The sequence below is a fragment of the Notolepis coatsorum genome (genome assembly GCF_963971535.1).
Source record: "Notolepis coatsorum genome assembly, chromosome: 5".
Taxonomy (NCBI): domain Eukaryota; kingdom Metazoa; phylum Chordata; class Actinopteri; order Aulopiformes; family Paralepididae; genus Notolepis; species Notolepis coatsorum.
In genome coordinates this window covers 138,308,037-138,323,800 of record NC_140169.1, presented here as the reverse complement: position 1 = coordinate 138,323,800, position 15,764 = coordinate 138,308,037, and the positions used below count along the sequence as shown (strand labels likewise).

At 47.7% G+C, this 15,764-nt stretch overlaps 1 protein-coding gene across 1 annotated transcript in view; it reads left to right on the top strand.

Moving 5' to 3' along the window:
- The window catches only part of esr1 (estrogen receptor 1), a gene marked incomplete at both ends in the record, with an annotated part of 68,730 nt that overhangs the window by 23,795 nt on the left and 29,171 nt on the right, over positions 1 to 15,764 (top strand). Inside the window, 1 exon segment of the mRNA XM_084314286.1 lies at positions 13,881 to 13,990. Coding sequence (XP_084170412.1) covers positions 13,881 to 13,990 — 110 coding nt within the window.

Genomic DNA, 15,764 nt, shown 5'->3' with positions numbered 1-15,764 from the left:
GCGTAATAATGCACGTATAACCTCAACCCTGGTTTAATTGGGTAATAATGCACGTATAACCTCAACCCTGGTTTAATTGCGTAATAATGCACGTATAACCTCAACCCTGGTTTAATTGTATAATAACGCACGTATAACCTCAACCCTGGTTTAATTGTGTAATAATGCATGTATAACCTCAACCCTGGTTTAATTGTGTAATAATGCACCTTAACCTCAACCCTGGTTTAATTGTGTAATAACGCACGTATAACCTCAACCCTGGTTTAATTGTGTAATAATGCATGTATAACCTCAACCCTGGTTTAATTGCGTAATAATGCACGTATAACCTCAACCCTGGTTTAATTGTGTAATAATGCATGTATAACCTCAAACCTGGTTTAATTGTGTAATAATGGGATGTGACGTCAGAGGATACGATCCGGTCAGTGTTCCACAACACAGACTGGATTGTATTCCGCGACACAGATAACATTAATGCCTACACGGAGACAGTGCTGGACTATGTCTGTACTAGGGTGAAAGAAACAATCCCCACTACCAAAATGAAAGTTTACCCAAATCAAAAACCCTGGGTAGACAAATCCGTCCGTGAAGCCCTGAGAGAGCGCACCAAAGCATACAATGACGGCCTAGTGGCAGGCAACATGAATGACCACAAGGTGGCGCAACACAACGTAAGGAGGACAGTGTCAGAGGCCAAACGGCGCTACAGGGATAAAATTGAACTCCAGTTTGAACAAGCTGACTCTAGAGCTATGTGGCAGGGGCTCAAAACGATGACAGACTACAAAGGCGCCTCCCTCAAACTGAACAATGACATCTCCTTAGCAAACGACCTCAATACCTTCTATGCGAGGTTTGATGCTGGTAATAACAACACCAGCTCACAAGCCTCGGCAATGGGGGGGGGGGGGTCGGCTGCTGATGGAGGCGCAGTGTTCAGGGTAACAGAGCATGAGGTGAGGCGGACCTTTAAAAAAGTGAATATCAGGAAGGCAGCAGGTCCGGACGGCATCCCCGGCCGCGTCCTAAAAGTCTGTGCCGACCAACTGGCCCCAGTATTCACTGACATATTTAACCTGTCCTTAGAACAGGCTGTCATCCCCACCTGCCTGAAGAAGTCCACTATTATCCCTGTACCCAAAAAATCCAAGCCTGCTTGCCTCAACGACTACCGCCCTGTAGCTCTCACCTCCATAGCCATGAAGTGCTTTGAGAAGCTAGTAAAGGGCTACATCTGCTCCTCCCTCCCCATCAACATGGACCCCCTGCAATTTGCATACCGCCCCAACAGGTCCACGGAGGACGCCATATCCCATGTGCTGCACACAGCAGCATCACACCTGGACAAGAGGCAGGGGAACTATGTGAGAATGCTATTCATCGACTACAGCTCGGCATTCAATACCATAGTCCCCTCCATACTCATAGCCAAGCTCAGGGACCTGGGCTTGGGCTATGACCTCTGCCAGTGGGTCTTGGACTTCCTGACTGGCAGACCCCAGGTGGTGAGAGCAGGCAACTGCACCTCCTCATCCATCACCCTCAACATAGGGGCCCCCCAGGGCTGTGTTCTGAGTCCCCTCCTCTACTCCCTGTACACACACGACTGTGTGGCTCAGCGGAGTAGCAATACAATCGTCAAATTTGCTGACGACACAGTGGTGGTGGGCCTGATCTCTGCCAACGACGAGAGGGCCTACCTGGAAGAGGTCAAGGTCCTGGCGGGATGGTGCCAGGAAAACAGCCTCTCCCTGAACGTCAGCAAAACAAAGGAGATGATTGTGGACTTCAGGAGGTCGGGGGTCAAGGACTACAGCCCCCTCAGCATCGACGGGGCACCGGTTGAGAGAGTCAACAGCTTCAAGTACCTCGGAGCCCACATATCCGAGGACTTGAAATGGACCATACACATTAACAGTGTGGTGAAGAAGGCACGACAACGCCTCTACTTCCTCAGGCGCCTAAGGAAGTTCCAAGTCAGCCAGAAGATCCTTAAGAACTTCTACTCATGTACAATAGAGAGCATCTTGACCGGCAACATCACCTCCTGGTTTGGGAATAGCACTGCAAAAGACCAAAGCAGACTACAAAGAGTGACACGTTCAGCCGAACGCACAATTGGAGGGGGGCTCCCCACTCTCCAGAACATTTACAACAAGCGTTGCAAGGGGAAGGCTAAGAGAATTATTAAGGACTCGAGCCACCCGAACAACTGCCTCTTTGAACTGCTGCCGTCAGGCAAGCGACACAGGAGTCTCAAGGCGAGCACAGAAAGACTCAGAAGTAGCTTCTATCCCCAGGCCATCAGGCTGCTAAACGAACAATGAATGAACACTACACAACAACAACCACCAAACACACATAGCACACACATCCACACGCACACACTCACTTTAAACAAACACACTGTAGCACCCACTACACACACTTTATAGCACACACCCACTTAAACAAACACACTGTAGCACCCACTCCCCACACTTTATATTTATGGATGAAGGATTGCACTACAACTCGTACACCTTACTGTAAATTGTACCTAAAATTGTACCTCATCCCATTTCTGCTTTGCACTAGATAGTACTGTACATTAGTACACTGCATAGTATTGTGTATTGTATATTATATGGTAACTCAGAACATTGTACATATGTCTATACCGAACAACTGTGACCTCATTCTTCTTCTAAATTCATGCTATATTATGTTATTATGTTATTTGATACTATCTTGTCTAGCACAGTCTCTGGAGCGTAACAGTAAGAAGCATTTTGTATGAAAGTATTCTGTACTTCTGTATGACAACTATTAAAGAACTTGAACTTGAACTTGAACTTGGACTTGATAATGCACGTATAACCTCAACCCTGGTTTAATTGTGTAATAATGCACCTTAACCTCAACCCTGGTTTAATTGTGTAATAATGCATGTATAACCTCAACCCTGGTTTAATTGTGTAATAATGCATGTATAACCTCAACCCTGGTTTAATTGTGTAATAATGCATGTATAACCTCAAACCTGGTTTAATTGTGTAATAATGCATGTATAATTTCAAACCTGGTTTAATTGTGTAATAATGCATGTATAACCTCAACCCTGGTTGAATTGTGTAATAATGCATGTATAACCTCCACCCTGGTTTAATTGTGTAATAATGCATGTATAACCTCCACCCTGGTTTAATTGCGTAATAATAATGCACGTATAACCTCAACCCTGTATTGCAAAATGTGATATACATCTTTATTTTCCAGCACAACCTGGCTTATTACAATATATGCTACAGTTATGTCATTTGAATGTATAGATGAGTTATATCACTATATATATTGAATAAAAAAACCAAACAGAAATTGAACATCACAGAACTTTGTTAAAACGAACACGCTTCAGAAATGTGTTCTCCCAAGTCTTGGGAGGGGGAAAAAAGTGAGATTCTATCCAACACACGTCAAACAACGGTTTAAAATCTTTCCAAGTGAAGTCATATGTAATATGTGAGTCATATTAGTTTTATGAAGGCTCCAAAAGGACGCCGCTCTTCCAAACGTGATTACTTGGAAGGGACAACCACAGCCGTACCCCGCAGGATTAGAGAGTGCCTCTGAACGGCAGCTGACAGAAGAAAACACAATAGCTGTCCTGTGGACACAGTGTGGGTGTGTTGCTGAGTGCAGCCAAGCCGAAGGCACATTGTCACCTGGCCTTGAACTAGTACACACACATGCACACACACACACACACACACACACACACACACACACACACACACACACACACACACACACACACACACACACACACACACACACACAGTACTGTTTATCTGTATGTCGTGTATGTCATAAATGTACGATGAATTGAAAATGGGGGACCCTGGTGTAAACAAGACAAAAGTCTTTCTCTGGTCTGCATCCCCTTAACAATTGTGTGTATTGAGCCGTACTGTATCGCACACGCACACACACACACACACACACACACACACACACACACACACACACACACACACATGCACACGCACACGCACATGCACACACACACACAGAACGTTTGTGGTGATGTCATAACTTGTAGCTTGTATTAGTACTTGTAGCTACATTTAGGACCACTTCTGTAAAGAGAGACTTTGCAAATAAACCATTTGGATATTGTTCTGAAGGATCAGATTAAACCGAATATATATATTTATTTATATATATATATTTAATTGTATTTGTATATCCCCTGATATCCCTTGTATATTCCTTGTACAATATGCATTGAATATCCCTTCTAGTCTACTGAACATCCCATAATAGTCTCCATTCTACCATTGGACGAGACCTTGGTGCCAGGTCGCCATACCCCTCAGACCAGGTTCAATCGTACCGCTCAACATGTATGGACAAGTCCTAGTTCCGCGTAGGAATATGTCTACCGCACCACTAATGGTACTATTTGTTCATAGTGCGTATATATACTGCGCTATTAAAGTAGAGCTTTCTTTTAGTCCAGTTCCTTACCCTCCAACAGAGTGACAGACGCAAAAGCCTCCCCGCGAACCACGTGTGGGCAGTAAGGCCAATTCGGCCCAGTATCGGCATTGAGACATTGTGTATATTAATATTTGAATAGTCATATTTGGCACTATATCGTCGAGTTGGACGTATTCTATTAAGCTAATAATAGTCTATTCATATGTAGTGCCTCGTGCGGTAAGAGTTCTATAGTAATCAGCACCCCCATCGTTTCGGGCATCAGCTGGACGCTTATCCAGGGTGGTTGACCCCACGTGAAGCTGCACCCGAGGAGCTCCAGGCCAAAGAGCGAGTGGACCTGTATATTGGATTATTCTACCGACGACGGCTAGCCTTCCCCGGCTTGGATTATGCTTTGAGTACTTTGATTATTCTATGGATAAAGGCCAACACTGCGGTGTGTTGGAAATACCCCCCCCGGAGAGGACGACAGGTGAGAAGACGCTCTACACTACGAGGTCGCCTCACGTCTCTCCTTCGTGGACCGGAGGACGCCGGCCACAGAGAGTCCAACTGCTTTCATCTGTGGATCGAGGATCGCTGGGCACCGGGTCGCACGACTGTGGGCTCTCCCAGGATACCCTCGGCCAGACGGGATCCAGCCAGACTCTACCCCCCCCCTCCAGCTGTCCTACAAGCAGTCGGAACCTTCCCCTAGTGTATCCAGCTATATAATCATTCAAGTATCATTGCTATTGTTCCCTAAATATTCCAGGTTGTATATTTGCTTCCTGCGCAATCAGAGATTGGACATTCGATATTGATCTACCTACGAATACTCATTTGCCATAAAAATGCATACTATTTCAAATCATAAATGTAATTAAGTGATCGTTGTACATACCTTTTGCTATGTATTAAAACTCAAACTTTCGATTTGGTACATTTGTGTTGGATCCGTTTATCAGGTGGGAGTGTTCAACATATTCATACCTAGTACTGGGTGGCCAGAGTCTAAAGTACAAGAGGTAGTGGTAGTAAGTATCATATCTAACCATACAGTCAGGGAATTGTACCCCTCAGTTACAATTGGTCCTTCGAGCCGGAGGGTAATCAGTGTAATATTAATATAGTGTTATTAATATTAAAATGGCCTATGATGAACACTCCACGAAACGATCCTCCTAACCAACAACGCCTGCGGCGCAAACGACAGCTCCCTCAGTACCTAGAGGCTTACGCTGTCAGTCAACAACCTAGTCTTCTACCAACAGTAAACGCGGTAAAACTAGAAAGTAAAATTATGTCTAACCCTAACGACCAGGCTACCCCGACCATAGAGGCCCCTATGGGTTCTAACGTAACTGACCCAGCTCACGGTGGGGACCAGGGGGAACCAGACATGACTTTACACCCCGCCAATACCGAAGAAGTAGTCCCCGACGAGTCCCGGGAGGAAGACAACACTACCGAGAGAGAACTCGGCACGGAAGAAGATGAGGAGAGCACCGTGGAGATAGAGCTCCAAGACTCCGCACGGAGTACCCCAAGGGACGGCTCCCCTATACAACCGTCTTCTCCCAGCGAGGCAGAGAGGACACTACAGCAGGCATTCCTCGTCAGCCTGAAAGCCTCTACTGAACGCGATAGACTCCAGGGTGAACACGATCGATTGCAGATACAGCAACGGAGCGAAGAAGAGCACATACGCCTGGAAATAAGACGCATTCAGATGGAAGAGAATATGGCAAGAGACCGGGCCGACGCCCAGCGCGCCGCCACCGGTGCCCAGAGAGAATCGGATCTCACCAAGCGCGAAGCCGAGCGCGACAGAGCACAAGCGCAACTAATAGAACAGCTGATCAGAAGGACAACACCCCCTCCCTCCACCAGAGGCTCCAGGAACTCGTCTAGACATCACTCCAGGGCGGCATCCCCTAGCTGAGTAAGCGACCCTGAACTTGACCAACAGACGAGGTTTATACCCCCCGCAGACCCCCTTCCCCAACCGGTCCAAGCGAGACCCAGCCACCGGGAAGGAGCAGCATACACTGCGGAGAGGCTAAATCAGAGACTACAAGCCCTGGATGACCTAACGGAAGACGAAGAGGAAGAGGAGGAGAACCACGCCCGACGACAGCACAGTACTCTACCGGACCAGGAGGTCCAGTACAGCCCAGGCTATACCCCCGCGGAGCTGCGCTACAGACCCCCGACGCTATTCACGGGTGAGCACGACGCACGACCCGCACCGAGGAACAGCACCTGGACCAGCGGGCCATGGTACACAGCCGGTACCAGCCCACGCCAAGGAGCAGGAGGAGACTCGCCTAGGAGGCCTCTCCCCAAACGCTCGCCGATGTATCAACAATCCGCGTCATACATTGGCACACCTATGGTACCAGACTTCACCCAGGAGAACCGGGCCCAGTATACGGAGCTCCGCATGTGTCTGGAGACAATGTTGGTGGATGTCATTGATGAACGCCATAAATACGCGATACTACTGAAGCATTTAAAGGTACCCCGCGCGCATAACATAGCGCTCGCCTACGCCACTTCCACGACCCCATACACCGCAGCGCTGGTAGCGTTGGACCAGAGATATGGATGTATATGGGATTACGTGATCCAGGAGATCAGGCACATCGACCGCCTACCCCCAGCAACAGACAATCGAGCACTGGACGACCTGTCCATCAGAGTGCAGTCCCTAGTAGGGATGCTGGGAGCGCAGAGGGAAAAGGGTAGGCATGAACTATACGCCAACTCAAATGTAGAGAGGATCTTGGAGAAGCTACCGCCCGCCCGACAGGAGCGCTTTAGGCGGCAGAGAGACCACCGAGACCCTAATGGCCCCGAACCGAACCTCCTCGATCTAGCCGACTTCCTGGCGAGAGAAGTCAGCAGCTTACGGCTAGATACATTCGGACGGAGCACCCCTGGCTCCAGAGAAGGAACCAGGAGACTAAATGATGGAAGAAGATCGGTGACTGTCATGCACCAATCGGAGTCAGTGCCAAGCAGTAGGAGCCACAGTACCCCCTCAAGAAAGGAGAAGTGGAAGATAGTGTGCCCCTACTGTGAGAAAGAACACTGGCTGTCACAATGTGACTCATTCCCCAAGATGAATGCGGAGGAAGCGAGTCAATGGATAAAGTCCAACAGACGCTGTTTTCGCTGTGCGCGATCACACATGGCAGCCGAATGCCGCTTAAAGAAAAAGTGCAGTCGGTGCGATGGAGCCCATCTGGACATACTCCACGACAGTAACAGACGGCGGCCTCCACCCGCACCATCAAGCAGCAAAGCAAGCGTCATGTACATCGACCCCGCCAGCAGCAGCGGAGCCAGAGTGCTCTTAAAGGTAGTCCGTGTGACATTGAGCTACCAGAATAAAGTCATGGACACTTACGCCGTCCTTGATGACGGGTCAGAGAAGACCCTTCTGCTCGCGTCCGCTGCGGCCCAGCTAGGGCTGCGGGGGAGCGAAAACCAAATGACAATTCGGACAATAAGAAGAGATTTGAAAACGATAAAGGGCGAGAATGTCTCATTCTCTATCGCAGCAAGCGGCCAGCCCGAGCGACGGTACAGGATTACAGACGCTTTCACCAGCCAAGAAATAGGACTGTCGCGGTACACATACCCCGTAGCCAAGCTGATGGAGAAATATGTACATCTACGCAAGCTACCGATCCCACTCATAGACGGTGCTACCCCGACACTGTTGATAGGCTCCGACCATGCAGACCTCATTGTCCCGATAGACCGGGTTCATACCGGACCCAGAGGCTGTCCTGCAGCAGTCGAGACCCGCCTAGGATGGACTCTCCAAGGCCCACTCGCCAAATCTCTCAACCGAACCACAGCCACTAGCTGTCTCCACTCCCGAGTCACAGAGGGAGACACCGCACTCCTGCAGCATGTAGAGAGGCTATGGACCTTAGAACAAATGCCCTTTAAGAACGAAAAGAAAGACATTCGCTCTAAAGACGACATCTACGCCATTAACCTCCTCGAGACAGGAACAAAGAGAGTCCCAGTCAGCGGCGTGTTGAGATACGCCACGCCACTCCTGCGGCGGGAAGGGATGCCTACCTTTCACGCAAAGAAAGACGCCACAGAGCGGTACCTACTAAACACAGAGCGGCGCTTAGCCAAGGACCCCGCCCAAGAAAGTGTATACCGCGCTGAGATTGAGAAGCTCATCACAGCGGGACACGTCACAAAGATTGACATTAAAGAGGCCGACCAGACGACTGAATCGTGGTACGTGCCCCACCACAAGGTTCATCACAACGGCAAAGACCGCATCGTGTTTAACTGCAGCTACCAGATCGGATCCCAAAATCTGAATAAAGAGCTATTGCCCGGTCCTACACTCGGCCCCTCCCTACTAGGCGTACTACTCCGCTTCCGCCAGGACAAGGTGGCTATCAGCGGGGATATCAAAGGGATGTTCCTGCAGGTGAGATTAGTAGAGGAGGACAAGCCCCTGTTGCGGTTCCTATGGAGAGAGAGGCCAGGAGATGAGCACCCAGCCATCTACCAATGGGAAGTCCTCCCTTTCGGAACTACATGCAGCCCATGCTGTGCTACATTTGCACTACAGAGACATGTCGCAGAGGACCCAGCAGCGGACGAAGAGTTCCGACACAGTGTGAAGAACAGCTTCTACGTAGATAACTGTCTACAAAGCGTTTCGACCCAGAAAGAAGCCGAGGCTCTCCTACATAAACTCCACGCCTCTCTGATCAAAGGCGGCTTTGATCTCCGGCAGTGGGCCAGCAGCGATCCGCACGTACTGCGCAGCCTCTCCTCCGAGGACAAGGCAGCGAGCAGCGAGACCTGGATGGCCACAATCCCAGGAGAAGCCCAAGAGATGACACTAGGACTAGTGTGGCGCTTCAAAACAGATTCGCTCCACTATAGACACAAACCCCTGACCACGGAGCAGGGAAGGTCGACGGCAATACCGACCACCAGACGGAGTGTGTACAGAACACTCGCCCGACAATATGACCCGTTAGGATGTATACTACCGTACACCACCAGGGCAAAGATGATTGTACGAGCATTGTGGGACAAGGACCAGGGCTGGGACGACCCCATTCCCGCACACCTTAAATCCACCTGGAGAGAGTGGGAGATGGAACTCCACTCACTCCCAGGCGTTAATATACGCCGAAGCTACTTCCCACCCATGGTGAGGCCAGAGACATGTAAAATGGATTTACACGTCTTCAGTGACGCCTCCGAGGTCGCCTACGGATCAGTAGCCTACTTGCGGGCCCAAGAAGAGGGGGGAGAGATCTACACAGCATTCATCCTCGCCCGCTCGAGAATAGCCCCACGCAAGCAACAGTCTATCCCACGTCTAGAGCTCTGCGCAGCCCTCGCAGGAGCGCATCTAGCCACGCTCATCCAACGTGAGCTCACCATTCCGGTGCATAGAACAATCCTGTGGTCAGATTCCACGACAGTACTCGCCTGGATCAAATCGGATTCATGCAAATACAAAGTCTTCGTGGGAGTCAGAGTCACTGAAATTCAAGAGTTAACCGGAGAGTTAACCGGACAAGCAAACTGGCGCTATGTTGATACAAAACACAACCCAGCTGACGTCATCACCCGGGGAATGTCCCTAGATGACTTAACCCGTCATAACATCTACAGTGACGGACCAGCATTCCTCAAGCTCCCGGAAGGAGATTGGCCCACGCCCACTCCGAGGGAAGCAAGTGACGAGGAGGCTGAGAATAAGAAACCTATGTTCTGTGGATTGAGCACTGTTGTCTCCGCAGACCCCAACATAGACGATTGCATTACCATAGAGAGTGCGCAGCAACGGACATTCCTGCGGCACCACCCAGAGATTCAGTCCCCCGCTGATATGTCAGCAGCTGACTACGAGGAAGCAGAACTGCTTCTACTGCAACGAGCCCAGAGAGACTCGTTCCCCGATGAACTAGACTGTCTACAGGGAGGAAAGCCCGTCCCATCAGACAGCAGATTGATTCATCTGGCCCCCGAGAGTGACACACATACCCTCATCAGAGTGGGTGGTCGCCTGCGGAGAGCCCCCAATTTACCGGATGACATTAAGTACCCGATCATATTGAACAGCCGACACAAGGTCACAGAGCTGATTATAAAGAAATACGACGAGGATGTACACCACGCAGGAGCAGAGAGAGTCTTCGCGGAAATCAGACGTCGTTACTGGATACTTCAAGGAAGAGAGGCGGTGCGACGCTTCCAGCGAACCTGTCTAGACTGCCGAAAGTGGCGCGCGCAGCCCAGCATACCACGGATGGCTGACCTACCTCCATGTCGCCTCCGACTCGGCGACAAGCCATTCCACTCAACAGGCATGGACTGTTTTGGCCCGCTGCACCTAAAGAAAGGAAGAGGCACCGAGAAGCGGTGGGGTATTGTATTCAAATGCATGACCACCAGAGCGATACATATCGAGCTCCTTCCGACCATGAGCGCAGACTCATTCCTTATGGCCTTCCGAAGATTCACATCACGGAAAGGAAAACCGTCTACATTATTGTCCGATCACGGGACAAACTTCAAAGGCGGAGAAAGAGAGCTGAGGGAGAGCTTCCAAGCTATGGGCCCAGAACTTAAGACCCACCTCGCTCCAGCCCAGATTGACTTCCAATTCAACCCCCCAAACGCACCCCACTTCGGTGGAACTTGGGAACGAGAAGTACGTTCTATAAAGACAGCCCTGTACGCAGTACTTGGGGCCCAGACTGTGGCGGAAGAAGTCCTAATGACAGTCCTCACGGAGATTGAGGGAGTATTGAACTCAAAGCCCCTCGGTTACGTCTCCAGTGATGTAGCAGATGTCGACCCAGTCACCCCCAACACCCTCCTGATGGGGCGGCTAGATCCCGCGTTACCCCAGACAATGTACCGGCCTGAAGAAGCGAACGGCCGACGAATGTGGAGGTACAGCCAAGTATTAGCCGACAAGTTTTGGAGCAGTTTCCTACTGCACTACCTACCGTCTCTACAGACCCGCCAGAAGTGGGTAAAAGAGAGAGACAATTTGACGGAAGGAACAGTCGTCATGATTATTGACCAGTCACTACCCAGAGCTATGTGGCCGGCTGGCCGCGTAAGCAAAGTGATCACCGGTGCCGATGGCAAGGTCCGAGCAGCTGAAGTACTCGTCCAGGGGCGCATTTACACCCGTCCTGTGGCGAGGCTCATAGAACTGCCCCGACTCCCAGACACAATCGATGATGACCATGACCCTATGACTTTGTGAGTTGACTGACCCTTACAGCGAACCCTTGAGTGGTAGACAGTGCGGTTAATCTGTCTCTGCTTAACTAATTGGGTTGGGACCAATTAGGGGGCGGCTGTTCTGAAGGATCAGATTAAACCGAATATATATATTTATTTATATATATATATTTAATTGTATTTGTATATCCCCTGATATCCCTTGTATATTCCTTGTACAATATGCATTGAATATCCCTTCTAGTCTACTGAACATCCCATAATAGTCTCCATTCTACCATTGGACGAGACCTTGGTGCCAGGTCGCCATACCCCTCAGACCAGGTTCAATCGTACCGCTCAACATGTATGGACAAGTCCTAGTTCCGCGTAGGAATATGTCTACCGCACCACTAATGGTACTATTTGTTCATAGTGCGTATATATACTGCGCTATTAAAGTAGAGCTTTCTTTTAGTCCAGTTCCTTACCCTCCAACAGAGTGACAGACGCAAAAGCCTCCCCGCGAACCACGTGTGGGCAGTAAGGCCAATTCGGCCCAGTATCGGCATTGAGACATCGTGTATATTAATATTTGAATAGTCATATTTGGCACTATATCGTCGAGTTGGACGTATTCTATTAAGCTAATAATAGTCTATTCATATGTAGTGCCTCGTGCGGTAAGAGTTCTATAGTAATCAGCACCCCCATCGTTTCGGGCATCAGCTGGACGCTTATCCAGGGTGGTTGACCCCACGTGAAGCTGCACCCGAGGAGCTCCAGGCCAAAGAGCGAGTGGACCTGTATATTGGATTATTCTACCGACGACGGCTAGCCTTCCCCGGCTTGGATTATGCTTTGAGTACTTTGATTATTCTATGGATAAAGGCCAACACTGCGGTGTGTTGGAAATACCCCCCCCGGAGAGGACGACAGGTGAGAAGACGCTCTACACTACGAGGTCGCCTCACGTCTCTCCTTCGTGGACCGGAGGACGCCGGCCACAGAGAGTCCAACTGCTTTCATCTGTGGATCGAGGATCGCTGGGCACCGGGTCGCACGACTGTGGGCTCTCCCAGGATACCCTCGGCCAGACGGGATCCAGCCAGACTCTACCCCCCCCCTCCAGCTGTCCTACAAGCAGTCGGAACCTTCCCCTAGTGTATCCAGCTATATAATCATTCAAGTATCATTGCTATTGTTCCCTAAATATTCCAGGTTGTATATTTGCTTCCTGCGCAATCAGAGATTGGACATTCGATATTGATCTACCTACGAATACTCATTTGCCATAAAAGTGCATACTATTTCAAATCATAAATGTAATTAAGTGATCGTTGTACATACCTTTTGCTATGTATTAAAACTCAAACTTTCGATTTGGTACATTTGTGTTGGATCCGTTTATCAGGTGGGAGTGTTCAACATATTCATACCTAGTACTGGGTGGCCAGAGTCTAAAGTACAAGAGGTAGTGGTAGTAAGTATCATATCTAACCATACAGTCAGGGAATTGTACCCCTCAGTTACAGATATCTTTACTTTGCACTGGAGCGGCTGTGGACATTGCTTTTCTTTATCAACGGACGTACTACTCACGAGTAAGTAATTTGACCAGTGGAGTGGATCGTCGGCCCTCACACTATGCACTCTCGAGACTAGCACCCGAGTTTAACACTGTTTGATGAACAATGTTACTTAGCTGCCAGAGTTGTGTCCTTCCTGCTGACTTGTTGTACAGATCTTGTAAGTCGCTTTGGATGAAAGTGTCCGCGGCTAAATGACTACAGTAAATGGATGTGATGTTACGTGTGGTGGTGGGGTTACAGTGGGAAAAGTCTGATATGTATTTGTTTGTGTTGTGTGTGCGTGCGTCTGTGTGTGTGTGTATACGTCGTGCATGTATGTGTGTGTGTGTGCGTGCGTCTGTGTGTGTGTATACGTGCATGTCTGTGTGTGTGTGTTTGCGTCTGTGTGTGTGTATACATGCATGTCTGTGTGTGTGTGTGTGTGTGTGTGCGTCTGTGTATGTGTATACATGCATGTCTGTGTGTGTGTGTGTGTGTGTGTGTGTGTGTGTGCGTGCATGTGTGTGTGTGTGTGTGTGTGTGTCTGTGTGTGTGTGCATGTGTGTGTGTCTGCACACTCTTCACTAGCAGGTCTACGTAAGGACCGCGGGAGCCGCGTTTCACGCCGGGACAAGCGACGGAGTGGCACCACTAACAGGGAGAAGACCAGGGAACTGGAGCACCGAGCAGCGCCCCTTCAGGCTGGGAGGTGGAACAGCAGCACTAGAGCAGGAGGAGGAGGAGGAGGAGCAGGAGGAGGAGGAGCAGGAGGAGGAGGAGGGGGAGGAGGAGGGGGAGGAGGAGGAGGACGACTTAAAAGAGCAGGAGGTGGAAAAGCCTCTCGAAACAGCATGGCCCCAGACCAGGTAACCACAGTGGATCAGGCTCCACCATAACATCATACACATAGGAGCAGTTAGTTTATGTTTATGTTTATTAGGATCCCCATTAGTCATCATCAACATGTTGACTATTCTTCCTGGGGTCCGTTAGTAGACACTTCTATCCAAGAGGTTTTACTTCTATTACCTCTATTCCTCCAATACCCTCCAATCTCGTGATTGGAGGGTCAAGAAAAGAGGGCAGAGTTTGAGCTAACAGCACGGCTAAGCGCTACGCCTCAAGCGTCTTTGGCATTCACTTCACCACATTCGTCGTTCACAGAGAAGGACGACCCGTGGAAAGGAATGACGGTGAACGTGTGACGATAGAGAAATTAGATCTTTCAAGTAATGAGGAAGAAACACGTTCACAACAGCACCTGCAATTATTTGATGTCGCATGTCACAATGTGGTCCCCGGTTATATACAGTAGCGTGGGTGTCTTTCAGTTGCTATAGATGGATACATTTGGTCTTATATATAATTTTGATCATATAGTCTTATATATAGATGATATAGTCTTAGTATATAGATGATATGGTCTTATATATAGATGATATGGTCTTATATATAGATGATGGACTTATATATAGATGCTATTGTCTTATATATAGATGATATTGTCTTATATGTAGATGATATGGTCTTATATATAGATATATGGTCTTATATATAGATTATATGGTATTATATAGATAATATAGTCTTATATATAGATGATATACCGGTAGTCGTATATATATATATATATATATATATTAGGGATGTCCGATATTATCGGCAGTAAAATGTGATATTGGAAAATATCGGTATCGGTTTAAAAAAAGAAAAAAACAATAACAATATTTGTTATATATATATCCAGTGAAATGATTAGTTACCTGAAATTATTCCGTTTTTTGGGGTGGGAAACCCTGCATATATCGGTATCGGTTGATATCGGTATCGGAAATTAAGAGTTGGACAATATCGGAATATCGGTATCGGTAAAAAAGCCAATATCGAGCATCCCTAATATATATATATATATATATATATATATATATATATATATATATATATATATGATATAGTCTTATATATAGATGATATAGTCGTATATATATATATATATATATATATATATATATATATATATATATATATATATATATATATATATATATATATATATATATATATATATATATATATATATATATATATAGTCATACATATATGATATAGTCTTATATATAGATGATATGGTCTTATATATAGATGATATATTCTTATATATTGCTATATAGGAGCTGGTATTCTCATAGTGTCAAATCCCTTACAAAAGAGTATCATGGTATTTTCCAAACGGGTATCGTGGTATTTCCATGTTTTTTTTTTTTTTTTGCCACTATGATGATGGCAGTGAGAAAGAAATTATCATGGAAATACCACGACACCACCATCGGCATCATGGTTTCAGTTGGATTATACCATTGTATTATTTAAGTAATCAATCAGTTGATTAATCAGTTGATTTGGTCTTAGTCAATCAAGGCTGTTAATACATTTGTATGCTGTTCCCCCCATGCTGAATGAGTCATTTCCTCAACA